The sequence below is a fragment of the Ostrea edulis genome, chromosome 1 (assembly GCF_947568905.1).
Source record: "Ostrea edulis chromosome 1, xbOstEdul1.1, whole genome shotgun sequence".
NCBI classification, from domain to species: domain Eukaryota; kingdom Metazoa; phylum Mollusca; class Bivalvia; order Ostreida; family Ostreidae; genus Ostrea; species Ostrea edulis.
In genome coordinates this window covers 89,714,189-89,728,939 of record NC_079164.1, presented here as the reverse complement: position 1 = coordinate 89,728,939, position 14,751 = coordinate 89,714,189, and the positions used below count along the sequence as shown (strand labels likewise).

General features: G+C 35.2%; 2 protein-coding genes across 5 annotated transcripts in view; one reads left to right on the top strand and one right to left on the bottom strand.

Moving 5' to 3' along the window:
* The window catches only part of LOC125675383 (tectonic-2-like), a 31,225-nt gene extending 26,482 nt beyond the window's left edge, over positions 1-4,743 (bottom strand). Inside the window, exons 1-2 of one of the 2 annotated variants that reach the window (XM_048913026.2) lie at positions 4,578-4,743; positions 656-714 (exon numbers count right to left, since the gene is read on the bottom strand). In XM_048913026.2, the coding sequence (XP_048768983.2) occupies positions 656-714; positions 4,578-4,635 (117 nt within the window). In that variant the 5' untranslated portion in view covers positions 4,636-4,743. The remainder of the gene's footprint in view (positions 1-655; positions 715-4,577) is intronic. The other variant, XM_048913019.2, reaches the window with a different exon arrangement.
* A 78-nt stretch (positions 4,744-4,821) lies between these two features.
* The window catches only part of LOC125675399 (poly(A)-specific ribonuclease PNLDC1-like), a 31,146-nt gene continuing 21,216 nt past the window's right edge, over positions 4,822-14,751 (top strand). Inside the window, exons 1-10 of one of the 3 annotated variants that reach the window (XM_048913037.2) lie at positions 4,822-4,933; positions 7,119-7,170; positions 9,269-9,342; positions 9,688-9,718; positions 9,829-9,904; positions 10,543-10,590; positions 10,764-10,858; positions 11,324-11,424; positions 12,556-12,647; positions 13,034-13,104. In XM_048913037.2, coding sequence (XP_048768994.2) covers positions 4,858-4,933; positions 7,119-7,170; positions 9,269-9,342; positions 9,688-9,718; positions 9,829-9,904; positions 10,543-10,590; positions 10,764-10,858; positions 11,324-11,424; positions 12,556-12,647; positions 13,034-13,104 — 716 coding nt within the window. In that variant the 5' untranslated portion in view covers positions 4,822-4,857. Of the gene's footprint in view, positions 4,934-4,966; positions 5,040-5,184; positions 5,341-7,118; positions 7,171-9,268; positions 9,343-9,687; positions 9,719-9,828; positions 9,905-10,542; positions 10,591-10,763; positions 10,859-11,323; positions 11,425-12,555; positions 12,648-13,033; positions 13,105-14,751 lie in introns of those variants that run through there. The other 2 variants (XM_056165431.1, XM_056165438.1) reach the window with 2 other exon arrangements.

The window sequence follows — 14,751 nt, the reverse complement described above, 5'->3', positions numbered from 1 at the left end:
GGAAACAACAACACTTATTTCCAAGACATGTAAATGTATATACTCAGTGTCAGTATTTCAGCTGGAAAGGAAGAAGATAAAAGGCAGTAAACTGAACTGGTACACAGTGTCACAGACTCTGATGTTTATATAACTGCTGCATTGATTATGGCTTTATGCGGTGCAGAGTTTTAACAACTATGAGTACTAATAGTTGGAAGACAAGATACAGAGCATCTTGTTTTACCTGTATAATACTTGTAAATTGTGTAGTATAAAGCAATACAACTAGGTGCTACTTCAGGGATTCCAACCAAAGCATGTACATGGTTGACAATCAACATTTTAGCAGTTCCTTACACATGATATACATGTACATGGTTGATAATCAACATTATAGCAGACATATGATATACATGTGCATGGTTGACAATCAACATTATAGCAGACACATGATATACATGGTTGATAATCAACATTATAGCAGAAACATGATATACATGTACATGGTTGACAATCAACATTATAGCAGAAACATGATATACATGTACATGGTTGACAATCAACATTTTAACAGTTCCTTACACGATATACATGTACTACATGCATTTGCTTAAGATTTGTACATTTCCTGTTTTGTTCTATCAAATTTAAGCATGACATATAAAGTTCTTACCCCAAACTTTGTGGCAGTAGTTGTAAAAGGAGGGGGATAGAATGCCAGAACTGGATCATCTATAACAGAAACACATTAAAATCTTAGTTGTCCAATCTTTGAGTCAGTTACAGTCAGTCCTGATCAGGAATAGTGTATCAATTTAAAACATATTTTATTGAGAAACTCAATAGGATCAGGCAACAGGTATAGCCTATGTAGGCCCTCTCCCAAGGGTGTATCATTGAATAAACCACTATTCCAAAATATCATAAATTTTTCTGATGACGCATTTAACAAAACAAAAAACCAAGACATGCCCAAAAACCAGTTTTGTCTCAAGGATTTATTGGAAAATTTTATACCTTAATCAATGCTATGTGCAATGGCTTTTTATATGTACCCTAAAGAAGAACAGTTATTGCACTTTGTATATATTACAGACATCACCAAAGTGGAACAGAAATAATGACTCATTGTTAGAATGGCTGACAAATAGTCCTCAGTCCCTACATATTGTTGGAAAATAAAAACCTCGCCATCCGGTCAACAAAATCTCTCTATTTCAGGGTTAGACTCCTACAGCATCATAATGTTTTGAATACATAATTCATGAGAAAATGATTTGTCAATGATTAAGATGGACTTCAGTGTAGATTAATATGTGGTTATAATGACCCCTGGAAAGGTTGTATCAATAAAATATTACAGAGATGTAGCACTGACTGAGTTATGTACATGTATATAGCAAGGAATGTGCATCTATATAATAATATATATACAGCTGACACAAATATGAATGTTATTTAGACTAGACATAATGTGAATAGATGGGGATTCAGATTTTACTTCCAGGTATTTATCTATAGCGAGCACTTTGATGTCTACAAGCAGGTATTTACATGTAGTTATAGTGTTAAATCTATAAAGCAAACTAGCATGGTGCTGCACCATGCCCTTTTTGGCTGGCACCATGCCCTTTTTAATTGCACCATGCCCCTTTTTCCCTATAATCTTTTTTAAAAATATCTGTTCATATAAACAACTGATCTTTATTTCACAAGGTTGATTGAAAAGTTTAAAATCAAGGCAGCTAGGTAATAACTTTTAAAGAAGCTAAATGATCATTCTACTACTATCATAGTATATGATGCAATGAAAGTGCCCCAAAATTGTCTTGCCGCAATGAAAAGTGCCCTTTTGAACATATGGTATGTATGCCCTCTCTAGATCCTAGATTTAACACTATTAGTGCATGTTACGCTACACAACGATCAAAGAAAATTTAGTGAAAACTCATGAGTCATGACACTATTCCAATACTTCCATTCCATCCTATTCCCTTGCTTTGTATCATAATCATAGGGACTTGTCACATCTCCTTTCCATGGCCTTAGCTTAAAAATGTGCAATGACCAAAAATAGGAATTGTGACCCCCCTGCACTAGGCTCCACGGGAGGATATCATACTTTGAAATGGATCGTAAGAGGACGTTGCATCCTATCGGTTGTTAAAATTACAAAATTCTGCCTTTATTCTGTATAATTCTATAGATCCTCAAATATGCAACAAGCATAGGAGTTTCAAGAAAGTATTATTGGGAGGAATTTCCATTCCTTTCACAATTGAGCTGGCGTAGGTTCCACTTATTAGGCATGCATACAGTCTAGGCGTCAAAAGAAAGGGGAAATTAACTCAATAAAAAGTGACAAAAGAGAAGAGAGGTCGACAGGTGAAGAAAAAAGTCTTTTGTGCATACTCCTTGTCAAAGTGACCCCTGCGCCATCAGCTTTAGGCACTAGAGAACCGATCCCAATGCTCATTCTAAAGAATATCAAATTGAAACATACTTTTTCTTGCAGAGTGTATATTCATACAATAATCCATATCTATTTAAATTATTTTTCCTACCCATCACCCCCTTCAATGGAACACTCTTCAAAATCTCCGACCGTCAAATGAATATATCTAATTTTTATATTCTACTATAACCATAAATTCAAAAGCGATAAGTGTGATTCAGAATACACCCAACTTTCACTTTACTTCATCCTTCTACAAGGTCTCACATTTTACAGAGTTTAAACGCTGATTGACTGCTGATCAATGGGGATCGTTATATCATGTATATAGTTATTCATTATATTAACCAATCAAGGGCCTTTAGGGGAGATGCACATTATATATCATTTTGAATTTGAATCAATAGAATCCATTTATATCAGTAAAAATGTTTGGGCAATACTAGCAGAAATAGTGCAAGTGCCTGGGGTGGGCAATTGGGAAAGGGGTTATTATGAATGTCTTCTCTTACAGAGTTTAGCACTTCTATATTAAAATAAATACAATGTGACAACATATTTTCAACGAAGATAAATGAATGACTAACTATTAAACCTATCTTAAAATCAGTGCTCTTAACACTGAGCTTGTATAGATTTAGTGTCCTAATCATAGCTAATGAAATTGATTCTAATAGGTATCCAAGAGCAAGGCTCTGCAAATAAGTTTGTCTGTGTGTTGAGGAGTATCCAAAGTGGAAAATGTCTAATAGCGTACTGTGAGCTCTAATGACTAAAGTGTGTGAAATAATTCATGCTAAATCTGAACCTTTGACAAGAAAATCTTTTGTCATCAATCCCAGAAGTCCCTCATCAAAAATGGCAGAGATCTCATAGAGTCACACCATGGACGGAGATTGTGAACTTTCATGGATAATCATCCTAATCTTGTGATCTCCTAACTCCAAAATAAAGTGCACCATTAGACCTAATGCTTAATGAAGTGCAGTGTTGATGAAAGGCAAGGTGAGACGATGTGTGGTATCATGTCTACGCTTTAACATATGTCATAATACCACTGTGAACGTGACAGATTTAAATTAGGAGTTTGTTTTATTCAACCAAAAATAGAAAATCTTTGTTTTGTTCATGTCAAAAACAAGAACTGCTCAAATCTATTTACCAGTTTCTATTCCTTGGTACATCCGGTAATGCAGACCACGATGACACCCCCCCCCCCCCCCCCCCTTCCCCTGATAACCAACCATGCCACTTACTATTCATGACTGAAAATTCGTTATTTAATCAATTAAAGGGTTGTGAATTAATTTCAATGTATCCTTACAACAACAAGGGTAGGGGTGCTCAAATATGTTGCAATTTATTCAAAAATGAAATATGCTAATACTGAAATATTTCATCATTGTGTTAAAACTAGGATTTTGTACAACATAAGAAATATTGTTCTAATTTCCTCATCTGAAACATGCCATTGCTACTGAGGGATTATTATATGATATATTTTTTTATAAGATAGGTGCACATATAGGGATAGGGGTAAAAAGAGAAAAGTTGTGGATCCGCGCATTTATGTGCAATAGTGTTGAATTTATGCCCACATGCAGTGCTGTTCACAGTTTATACGAACTTGAACGATTTGCGACAAGAAATGGACATAACTGGGCATTTTTATCACATATAGTGACTTGGAAAGATCTCAAGTCAAAATAAGAAGAGAAATTAAGTAGCGGCAGCAGAGAGCCTACAGTTCAGAACAAGTTGTCAAATGTTAAGGCAGTAGAAATAGAATAATGTATGCATAAATTTTTCAACCACATTCATGTATATGTTTGTTACTGTATAATTGTTGAAGTATATGTTGGGTATTTTAAAGTCTGATCTACGTCAGTAAATCAAGCGAGAACATATACAGGACTGCAACTGTTCATTACTTAATAAATTAATAAACCCTGGGAGAGAGCTAAAATAGGATGTTCCCGCTGCCTAAACCCCATTCATGTACTGATTATTTGGTAAATAGATCAATGCTTAAATTGAACCTGGTCAAGGCATAAACTGTCCGCATTTCTGAAAATTTGCATGCTACAACTTGAAAATCCATCAATACCTTCATAAAGGTATGAATTGCAGTGAAACTTACTTTGACTGAAAGATTTTCCACAATAAACTGTTAAAAGGAACAATATCAATGGAGACATTGCACCAAATTTCAATCAAATACCCCGTATCGAGTAAAAATTCACACCACAGAAAGCAAGTAGCTCGTATTTTCCGCCATTGTTAAACAATCCGACATACTTTCGCTCATTTACAACACGTTTTGCAATTGGTCAAATTTCATCTCAACAACCAATCAAAATCGTCAAAACGACAACTGTACAGTAAGGGGAATAACTCGAAATAGTGTACTGACGGACAGCATGGAGGTTAATAAACACAATTTTGAAGAGTATTTACCCAGAATAAGTGAATCAATATCAAAAGCGGAATTTATTGGTAAAGTTTCAAATAAACGAGATAAATGTATTTAAATCATTGTCGAAGTTTTTACAATGTTAGTTCATGATAATATCGTTTAAGTCACGAGGAAATTCGAACTTTGGTTAGTTTTAAGCTGAAAAACTGAAATTATTTCATTCTTATATTTAAAGTATGTACTATTGGGCCATAAAACAAAGAGAATTTGTTTTTCTTAGCCCCTGAATCTCTAGTTAAACATACTCCGCCCCGAATCTCTAATCAGGTGTTCTTTATAGCGATCCGGCGCACTCGGGTTAATCGGCTATGACCGGCGACACACTTGATTTTGAGCCGAAATTGCGCCCTCATCCCGCCGGGTAAGCTGACTGAGCTGGAAATTTTTGACAGGCAAAGATGGTTTCAAGCTGGCGTCCTTGGAGTCGGTACAGTAGTGTCGAGAGTGGCTTATTCTAAGCACAGGAGTTGGAAGTTTTATCTGTAAAGGGTGACAATGTAAACGACTTGGCTACGCTCGCGAAGCTCACTGGTTGTTGTTTACTTTGTAGACCTTTACAGGTATAACTGCCGACTCCTGTGTTCTAAGTAGTGATTCAGCGATAGTCGCCGACCATAGAAGAATCGTCGCTAGATTGCTTCCAATGGCGACAATTGATAGCTGAAAGCTGTCATTGATAGTTGGTAAACTATTATTATGCTGATTTTAATATTTGTTTTTTAATTTCCGTAACGGTTGATAACTCCAAATTTAAATAGGGTACAATGGCCGACAACGCTGAGATATATCCGTATTATGATGTAACGCATTCTGTTGTGTTGAAATATTTTTGATCTAAGAAGAAAAACGAAGGACCGCCTAGCAAACAAAACCACAGAAATCGGCAGGCCTACAATGTAAACAACAACCACTGAGCTTCGTGAACATGGCGAATTAAAAATACATTTATCTGTATCCTTTGGCATGGGAAATACGACGAACATACTATTCCATACATGTCAACAAACATCATGGCCATGAAATTAATATCAATTATATCAATACATGTATAATTTATAATATTATAATAGATATTCATATTGATTTCGAAAATAAAGTGAGTTGGGGGAAAACAAATGTGAAAATGCTGATGGTTCAGTTGATTTAAAGATTATAGGTATTGAAAATAGAACTGTTGCCTTGCTATTTGTTAATTAAATACTACTAAAAAAAACTACAGTAAGAAACACCGGTGATTTGTTGATTTATTCAAATTTATGAAATAAACTAAATTTAATTCTTTGTATAATCTCGATTATATTAGATTATGAATCAAAAAGATAACTCTCATTCCATTTGATAATTGATTGTAAATTTCTTCCGATTCTCGAACACTAAGTTCTAAGACATGTTTTTAATCCAGGTACACTGGTGAGATAAACATGATTTGTAAATGCGTTGGTTATTTCTATGCCAAATAATGTTTAAACAAAAGGTCAACATTTTTATTACTGTACTGTAGTCGGGTCACTTGATTCTAAGCACGCTGCCAGGTATACCCGGCTTAGATCAATTCGGCCTGATTTTATCAGAATCAAGTATGCGAAGCACAGGAGTTCAGAATTTTATCAAATAAAAATAAATGAGAAACAGGCATAAATACTACCAACGAGCATAGCTCACAGGTATGTTAAGATTGACGACTCCTTTGAACTAAATAGCTTTGAAGTTCATGGATTTTTGATAAGCGATATGGCTTTACCATTTGAATCCCTCTGACTGCCATGTTCTTTCCCGGTTAAAACGTGTCTTACTAATTCTTGAGAATCAAATTATGTATGCGATCAATGATTTCAATGTATAGATTCAACGTTAAAATTGTATATGTTGTGATGCTGAATATTTGGTTGGGTGATTTAATATTGTTGTGATACTGGTTTGGAGAACTAAACCAATCTCAGCTCCAACTCGACTTCCTTATCCAAACATTGGGCTATGTCATATCATGAAATCTGTACTTGCGAAAGGTGTATTCAGTAGTGTTCAAGCACATCTTATTTTCATTTATTTACTGACTAGTTTATGTTCACCTGAGGATGGATATTAAAATCCAGAAAGCTCAACAGTATTCATTGAATGTTGAGTCATTATCACTGCTTAAGTAATTGAACATGTATGACTTCACAACAAATTGAAATAATGAATGGCTCATTTTGTTCTTTTCAGCTATTGACACCGAGTTTACAGGCTTAAGTTTGAATGATGAAACAAAGAACAGGTATCAATTTTGTCTTTTTTTATAAGGTCACCTGAGTCACTCGGGTTACCAAAAGCTGTTGATCTTCGTCCGTCGCCATCTGTTAAAAATTTTACATTTCTATATGCCCATCAGACATGACATATTATGGTATTGCATCATCCATCTCTCCGGATCTTGTAGGCAAAGTAAGAAATGAACTGTAAGCTTCAGGATCTTACAATTTGGTACATTTGATCTCCTTGATGAGAGAAAGATGCCCATTGTTTTTCAAGGTCAAGGTTGTAGTATCTCTTAGTAGGAAAACTCTGTAGGCAGGATACAGACCAAACTGTTGGGGCTAAGGCTGTCAAACATGGTACACATACATGTTATGCCAAATGGAGGATGTCTATTGTTTCTCAAGGTTAATGTCATAGTATCACATAGTAGAAAAGCCTTGTTTTTGTTATGGATACAGATATTGCCCTGAAATTTAGTCTCAAGCTTCCTCTCGGAGGAATATAAATTCAGTTTGCATTTCAGCTGGATTGGTACTGCATGACCTACTTTAGGGGTAAAAGTAGGTCAAACAGTTTTCCAAATTTTTTTCGTTATGAATGCAGGTATTGTTGCCCTGACATTTTGTCGCAACATTCTTTTCAGAGAAATACATAATCAGTTCACATTTCTTTTGACAACTTGATTGGTGCACCATGACTTACTTTAGGGCTAAAAGTAGGTCAAATAGTTTTCTTAACTTTTTATGCCCCCGAGATCGAAGATCGGGGGGCATATTGTTTTTGTCCTGTCTGTCATTTTGTAATTCTGTCATTCTGTCTGAAACTTTAACCTTGCTAATAACTTTTGAACAGTAAGTGATAGAGCTTGATATTTTTCACATGAGTATTCCTTGTGACAAGACCTTTCCGTGGGTACCAACATTTTTGACCCCTTGATCTTGGAGTTTGACCTACTTTTTGAAAACTTGAACCTTGCTAATAACTTTTGAACAGTAAGTGATAGAGCTTTGATATTTCACTTGAGTATTCCTTGTGACAAGACCTTTCCGTGGGTACCAACATTTTTGACCCTGTGACCTTGACCTTGAGTTTGACCTACTTTTTGAAAACTTGAACCTTGCTAATAACTTTTGAACAGTAAGAGATAGAGCTTTGATATTTCACATGAGTATTCCTTGTTACAAGATCTTTCCATTGGTATTGAACCTTTTGACCTTGACATTAGACCTACTTTAAATTTTTTTTTTATATTGGTCATAACTTCTAAATGGTAAATATTAGAGCTTTAATATTGTACATGAGGATTTCTTTTGACAAGATCTTTCTACTGGTACCAAGATATTTGCTCTTGTGACCTTGGCCGTCTTTGGAATTGGCCATTATTGGGGGCATTTGTGTTTCACAAACACATCTTGTTCTCATCATGTTTATTTATCAATAAGGGGCTTAATTGGCATATGTATCTATATTTCATTTAGATAGCACCTAGGTGATTGTGACCTTTATGCATGGTATCAAGACAACTCATTTCCAAGATGTTTCAGACTATAAGTAACAATTAACACAAATACCATTCTTACTATGCTTGTGAGCTGATTGTTTGGAAAATATTCAATCAGATTTTGAGGAAAACCAGTCAATTTTCAATTGGGAATTGATCCGTTTACTGGACTCGCATGCAAGGAATATTAAACCCTGTAATGTTATGTTAATTGTCATCAAACATCACTTTAATTTGGGTTTTAAAAAGTATATGCTCTAATTGTATAAAATAGACTGACACAGCTATTGTGAAGTGGGATGAAATAAAACAGTATAATTTGGATTCTACAAGAATTAGATGTCATCCAAAATTTCACAGATGTTCCTCTAGTTACACTTCTGGAATTATAAAAGATTTCAAGATTGGCTTCTGATTAGTTGAGCAATTTTTGAATTTGTTAACCACCAAGACATCAATGTCAGCAAACATATGATACCAAATAGAATAACTAAAAAGATCAGATGTATATCCCTGCATTTTTCTGTCTGTTTTCCCACTAGGATTAAGTTGATCAAACTTTGTGTGGCTTAGGTGAGCTTTGTGACCTGAAAGCCTTTTGTTTTCTGTTTTGTAGTTTGTTTGACTCCGTTGAGGATCGCTACACCAAACTAAGGCAAAGTGTACAACAGTTTACAATTAGTCAGATAGGTAGGAGTTTATATAATTACTATAATTTTACTCTACTGAAAACAAACTTTTTTCCAATTCAAGAAGATTTATGAGATTTGTAAGATTTTTATGCATAAATTTATCATAGGAAACTAGTCCATCATTTGAAACATTCATGCATAAAATATTAATGTTCATTCACTAACAAATATATCTTGCTGCAAATGCTTTTACCATTAACGATTCACAATTAAAATAGTGTAGTGAATAAAAGTTTGTCGACAGTGTTTAAAAGTGAATTCATGACACGATTTTGATGCTCTTTTTTAACAACAAAGGAATTTCAAAACATTTATAATGAATATTTCTTTTATTTCTCTATAGGAATTTCAGCATTTTTGAAGGAAAATGACAAGTGAGTGTTGTTAATAAGTAGAAAATATACAGAGATATATTTGTTAATATGTATATTCACTGTATCATTAAACATCAGTATTTTGTATACTCGTTTTGTCCACTTACTAGGTACATTGCACACAGTTACAACATGTACCTCTTTCCTGCAGTCTTTGGTCCTGTTGATGTCAGGTTCATGATTCAGGTAAATGGTCAAACTCCTATTCCAAGAATTTATCTTTAGTAAATAGCTATATGTGGAAATGTAGGTCACTTCCACACACTCTGCCTTGTGAATGAAGTATGAAATAAAATCATACATAGAATAAACCTCAGTTTTATTATATGATATCCTAGACACTACAACTTAACTAAAATTACATTTTCCAGTTGTTTCTTCATCCACAAATATCTATTAAAAACTTCCATTTTTTTCTTGGTTGATTGAATATCAAATATAGGTCACCCAAATGACAACTTCAAAAGTAACTAGTTATAGAAAGTCTAGTGATTATGCTGTACTTTTTTTTTTTCTTAGTAACTTGTAATTTCAGTAATTTTCTTTGTAGTCATGATTCTAGACTAGGACAAACTCTAGAACTGTATTGAGATTTGATACTTTTTAGATGATATAAAGTGTGGAATGTCATGCATTGACCACATTTGGCAGGAATGTTCACTATCTGTATTTTTTTCCCTGGATGACCTGGAATTTATCTGGGCACCAAAGTGGTCTCTACTTCATTGTCTGAGTGACAAGTTTAAAATTTCACAAGTCTTCAATTTAATATGCACGTCTATGTGTTAAATTCTTATTTATTTGGTGGGGTTTTTTTTGTCCAGGCATCAAGTTTTGAATTCCAAAGGCAGTATGATTTTGACTTTAACAAGGTGAGGGATACCTTTATTTTTCCAAGTATACATATTTTCACGTATTGTTAAAAAGCTCGGTAAAACTGATATGTTAATCTCGCACTAAACCTTCCCTTTTTAAGTATACACTGTAGATGAAAATGAATACCTGGTTTTGGTGATTGATTTGTCCTGTGTGGTTTTTCTATTAGTATGTGTATGAGGGTGTATCGTTCATGAATGAAGAACAAGAAAAACAACTCATGGCTTTCCTGAAGAGGAGAGAAATCACAGCTGGAGTGGAAAGGTAAGGATTTTTGTTTAAATTCTTCTTAGATTGATTGAATATTGTTTAACATCCCTCTTGAGAATATTTCACTCATATGGAGACGTCACCACTGCCGGTGAAGGGCTGCAAACTTTAGGCCTATGCTCGGCGCTTATATGGCCATTGAGCAGGGAGGAATTTTATCGTGCCACACCTTCTGTGACACGGGACCTCAGTTTTTGCGGTCTCATCCAAACGACCATGCCATTTAGTTGCCTCTTACGACAAGCAAGGGGGTACTGAGGACTTATTCTAACCCGGATCCCCATGGGACCATATAGTTCTATATATAAATGTACTTAACTATTTTCCATGAGAAATACTATTTCTGAAACATATGTTACATTCTAAGGAAGGAGCCAAACTGTATTGAGTACACGTGTACTTTTGATCAGTTGTTTGAAATTTGGGTAATGTTTTATATATATTGAATGTTCTTTTTAGGGATATTGATGAAAACCTTGTGCAGGAGGTTTGCTCTGAGGTAGCTGAGTGGTACACTAAGGCTGAAGTGGGGGAATCTCACACAGTGCTGAAAAATGATGGTACAGTTGTGATTGTCTTGTTTGAAATATGGTTTACCTACATTTTTCAGACTACATGTATTTAGTAACTCGGCCATGTTAAAAAAATTTCCCCTCTGGAGCATATGGGTTCCCTACACCGATTTTCTGTTTATATGTATTGTTTTACTAAATTCAAACATATAGTGTGCCTTCCTTTTTTAAAGAAACTACATTGAACATATTATGATAAACTTTCATTGCTGTTCCCAACTTTTGCAAAAGTTATTCTTCTTTATGTGAAATTTGTTTTAGTTTTTATGTTCAGTGTTCATGGAAATCTGTCTGTCTCCTTTTGCAGATTTTAAGAAAAGACCTTATGATTTCACATATCGTTTCATGGGTATCGCAAATCTGCATATGGAATGGATATTTAATTTCTTGGAAATAGATTGTTGAGCTTGGTCAATTTTTGAAGTTGCTTGGTTTGTCAATTTTCAAAGTAGGAACTTATCATTTCACATAATGTTTGTATGGATGATGAAATATACACATTGCAAGAATTTGTTTTTTAATTTTTTCATGGAAATTGATGATGAACTTTGTCAGTTTTTAGAAATATTTAGTACATAACAATAATTGTAGAGGGAATAAGGTTTACCCCACTAACTCAGTTTTCTTTGTGATGATGTGTACGTTATTTGAATTTCGAATGGAAATTGTAGGTTGTTGAACTTGATTAAATTTTTGGAAATCCTTGAAAGTGTGGTACATATGTGTATATCATGTAGCATATCTACATGTAGGATTAAATGTGTTTGAGTGATTTACAGATATATTTAAATCTATTGTATTTTTTCTTGATAACCATGTCCTAGACGTAAATGTACTTTTCACAATAATTTATTGCTGTATGCATTTTTTCCTTGCTTCTCTAGTTTTTGCATACATGTATGTCTTATTGAACAGTTACAAATAAGATTGTTGTTTTTTCACTAGAATAAGGAATACAAATGTATTAGTGAATTATGATATTTAAGATTTACAATGTTGGTGACTGACTAATGGTCCTCTGGTGAGCATTCTGGTCCTTAGGTTTTTCTTTGAATGTTGAAACTAGGTACAAGGTATATAGATAGAGTTGCTAAATTCAAGTCATATATTTTACTATAGGTACAAGAAAACTGAAATACAACTTTGTTTTTCAAAATGAACTCAGAAGTCGGTTTGAAGGAATTTGGACATCAATGGATGAAGATAGAAATGTAGGTACCTCGGGTCTGTTTACTTTTAACAGGTCAGATATAACTTTGTATATTTTGTTTTTCACCTTGGAAAAGAAAGAATCAATGACGTAAAAGGAATTGAAATTGCTTTTTAGTGTTACCTTCCAATGTTTATCAAATCTCATGACAGCAGACAATAGTTGTAAATAAGGAGGTTGTTATGTAGTTTGAGCAAATTTCTGAGCCAGACAAATAAATAGCACAATACCAAAGTAGTCACAACATATTTTCAACAACTGGAAGAGTTTTACGCCAGCGACAAATACTTATGTCCAGTGAATGTACATGTTTCATATATATATACATAATTGTGTGTCAAAAAACACTCAGGAGATGTTGAGATTAATGTAGCATTCAATTGAAAGCTTGTAGTGACAAAAGTAACACCAGAGGAAGGAGAAAAAGTTACAGCTAAACCAAGAACAGACAGCTCAGAGTAAGTCAGTAACCTTCGAATCAAAATTAGAGGTCATGTTTAGCTCACCTGAGTCGAAGTGAGCTTTCTGATCAAAATTTGTCCGTTGTCTGTCGTCGGAGTCGGTGTAAACTTTTCACATTTTCATCTTCTTCTCCAGAACCACTGGGTCTATTTCAACCAAACTTGGCACAAAGCATTCTTGGGTGAAGGGCTTTCAAGTTTGTTCAAATGAAGGGTCATGCCCCTTCAAGGGGAGATAATCACAAAAATGCAAAAATAGGATGGGGTCATTTGAAAAAAATTTCAGAACCACTGTGCCAGAGCTGAAATTTACATGAAAGCTTCCTGACATAGTGCAGATTCAAGTTTGTTCAAATCATGGCCCCCGGGGGTAGGTTGGGGCCACAATAGGGGATCAAAGTTTTACATGCAAATATATATGGAAAATCTTTAAAAATCTTCTCAAGAACCATTGGGCCAGAAGAGCTAAGATTTACATGAAAGCTTTCTGACATAGTGCAGATTCAAGATTGTTCAAATCATGACCCACCCAGGGGTAGGATGGGGCCACAATAGGGTATCAATGTTTTACATACAAATATATATGGAAAGTCATTAAAGATCTTCTTTTCAAGAACCGCTGGGCCAGGAAAGTTTACATTTACATGAAAGCTTCCTGACATAGTGCAGATTCAAGTTTGTTCAAATCGTGGCCTCTGTGGGTAGGATGGGGCCACAATAGGGGATCAAAATTTTACATTCTAACATACATGTATAGAAAAAATGTTTAAAAATCTTCTTCTCAAGAACCATTGGGCCAAAGAAGTTTACATTTACATGAAAGCTTCCTGACATAGTGCAGATTCAAGTTTGTAAAAATCATGGCTCCTGGGGGTAGGTTGGAGCCACATTAGGGACCAAAGTTTTACGTGCAAATATACTATTCAAAATTTGATAAGGATCATAGATATTTTTCTGTTTAGAAAATTAATAACTGCATAACTGGCAATATTGTGTCCAAGTGAAATCAAAAACGTCTTCAACAAACTTGCATGTGCATTTCATGCCATGGGAAATGCGTTTCTCATCACAGTTTATGCTTTTGCTACCATTGCACGATTTTCACTCAGGCATCGGTGTCTGATTCTTTCTAAAATTTCAAACTCACTTGAGTGTTTACACTACGTTTATCAACACAATGGCCCCTCAACGTGTAAGGCGTCGCCTGACGACAGAACAACTGGGCAGATGTATTTGGAATGCTTGACGCTGGCTATTCACAACGTGATGTTGCAAATGCACTAAACGTCAGCAAGAGCGTTGTAAACAGGGCCTGGAACCGACAGCAAACTTTTGGTACAGCAGCACACCTACATGGGGGTGGTCGTCAGAGGTCGACAACCCAACACCAAGACCATTTTGTGGCTCTTCAGGCACGATGCCATCCCTTCTGGACAGCAACCAGCCTACGTAACGACCTGAACGCCTCGGGGGCGAATGTGTCCACTCAGACGATACGGAATCGGCTTCACAATGCAGGTCTCAACTCGAGAAGGGCATGTGTTCGAGTCCCTCTGACTGTTCGACACCGGCGGGAGCGATTGGACTGGGCTGAAGATCATGTCACTTGGACACAGAACGATTGGGTTCAAGTTCTGTTCACCG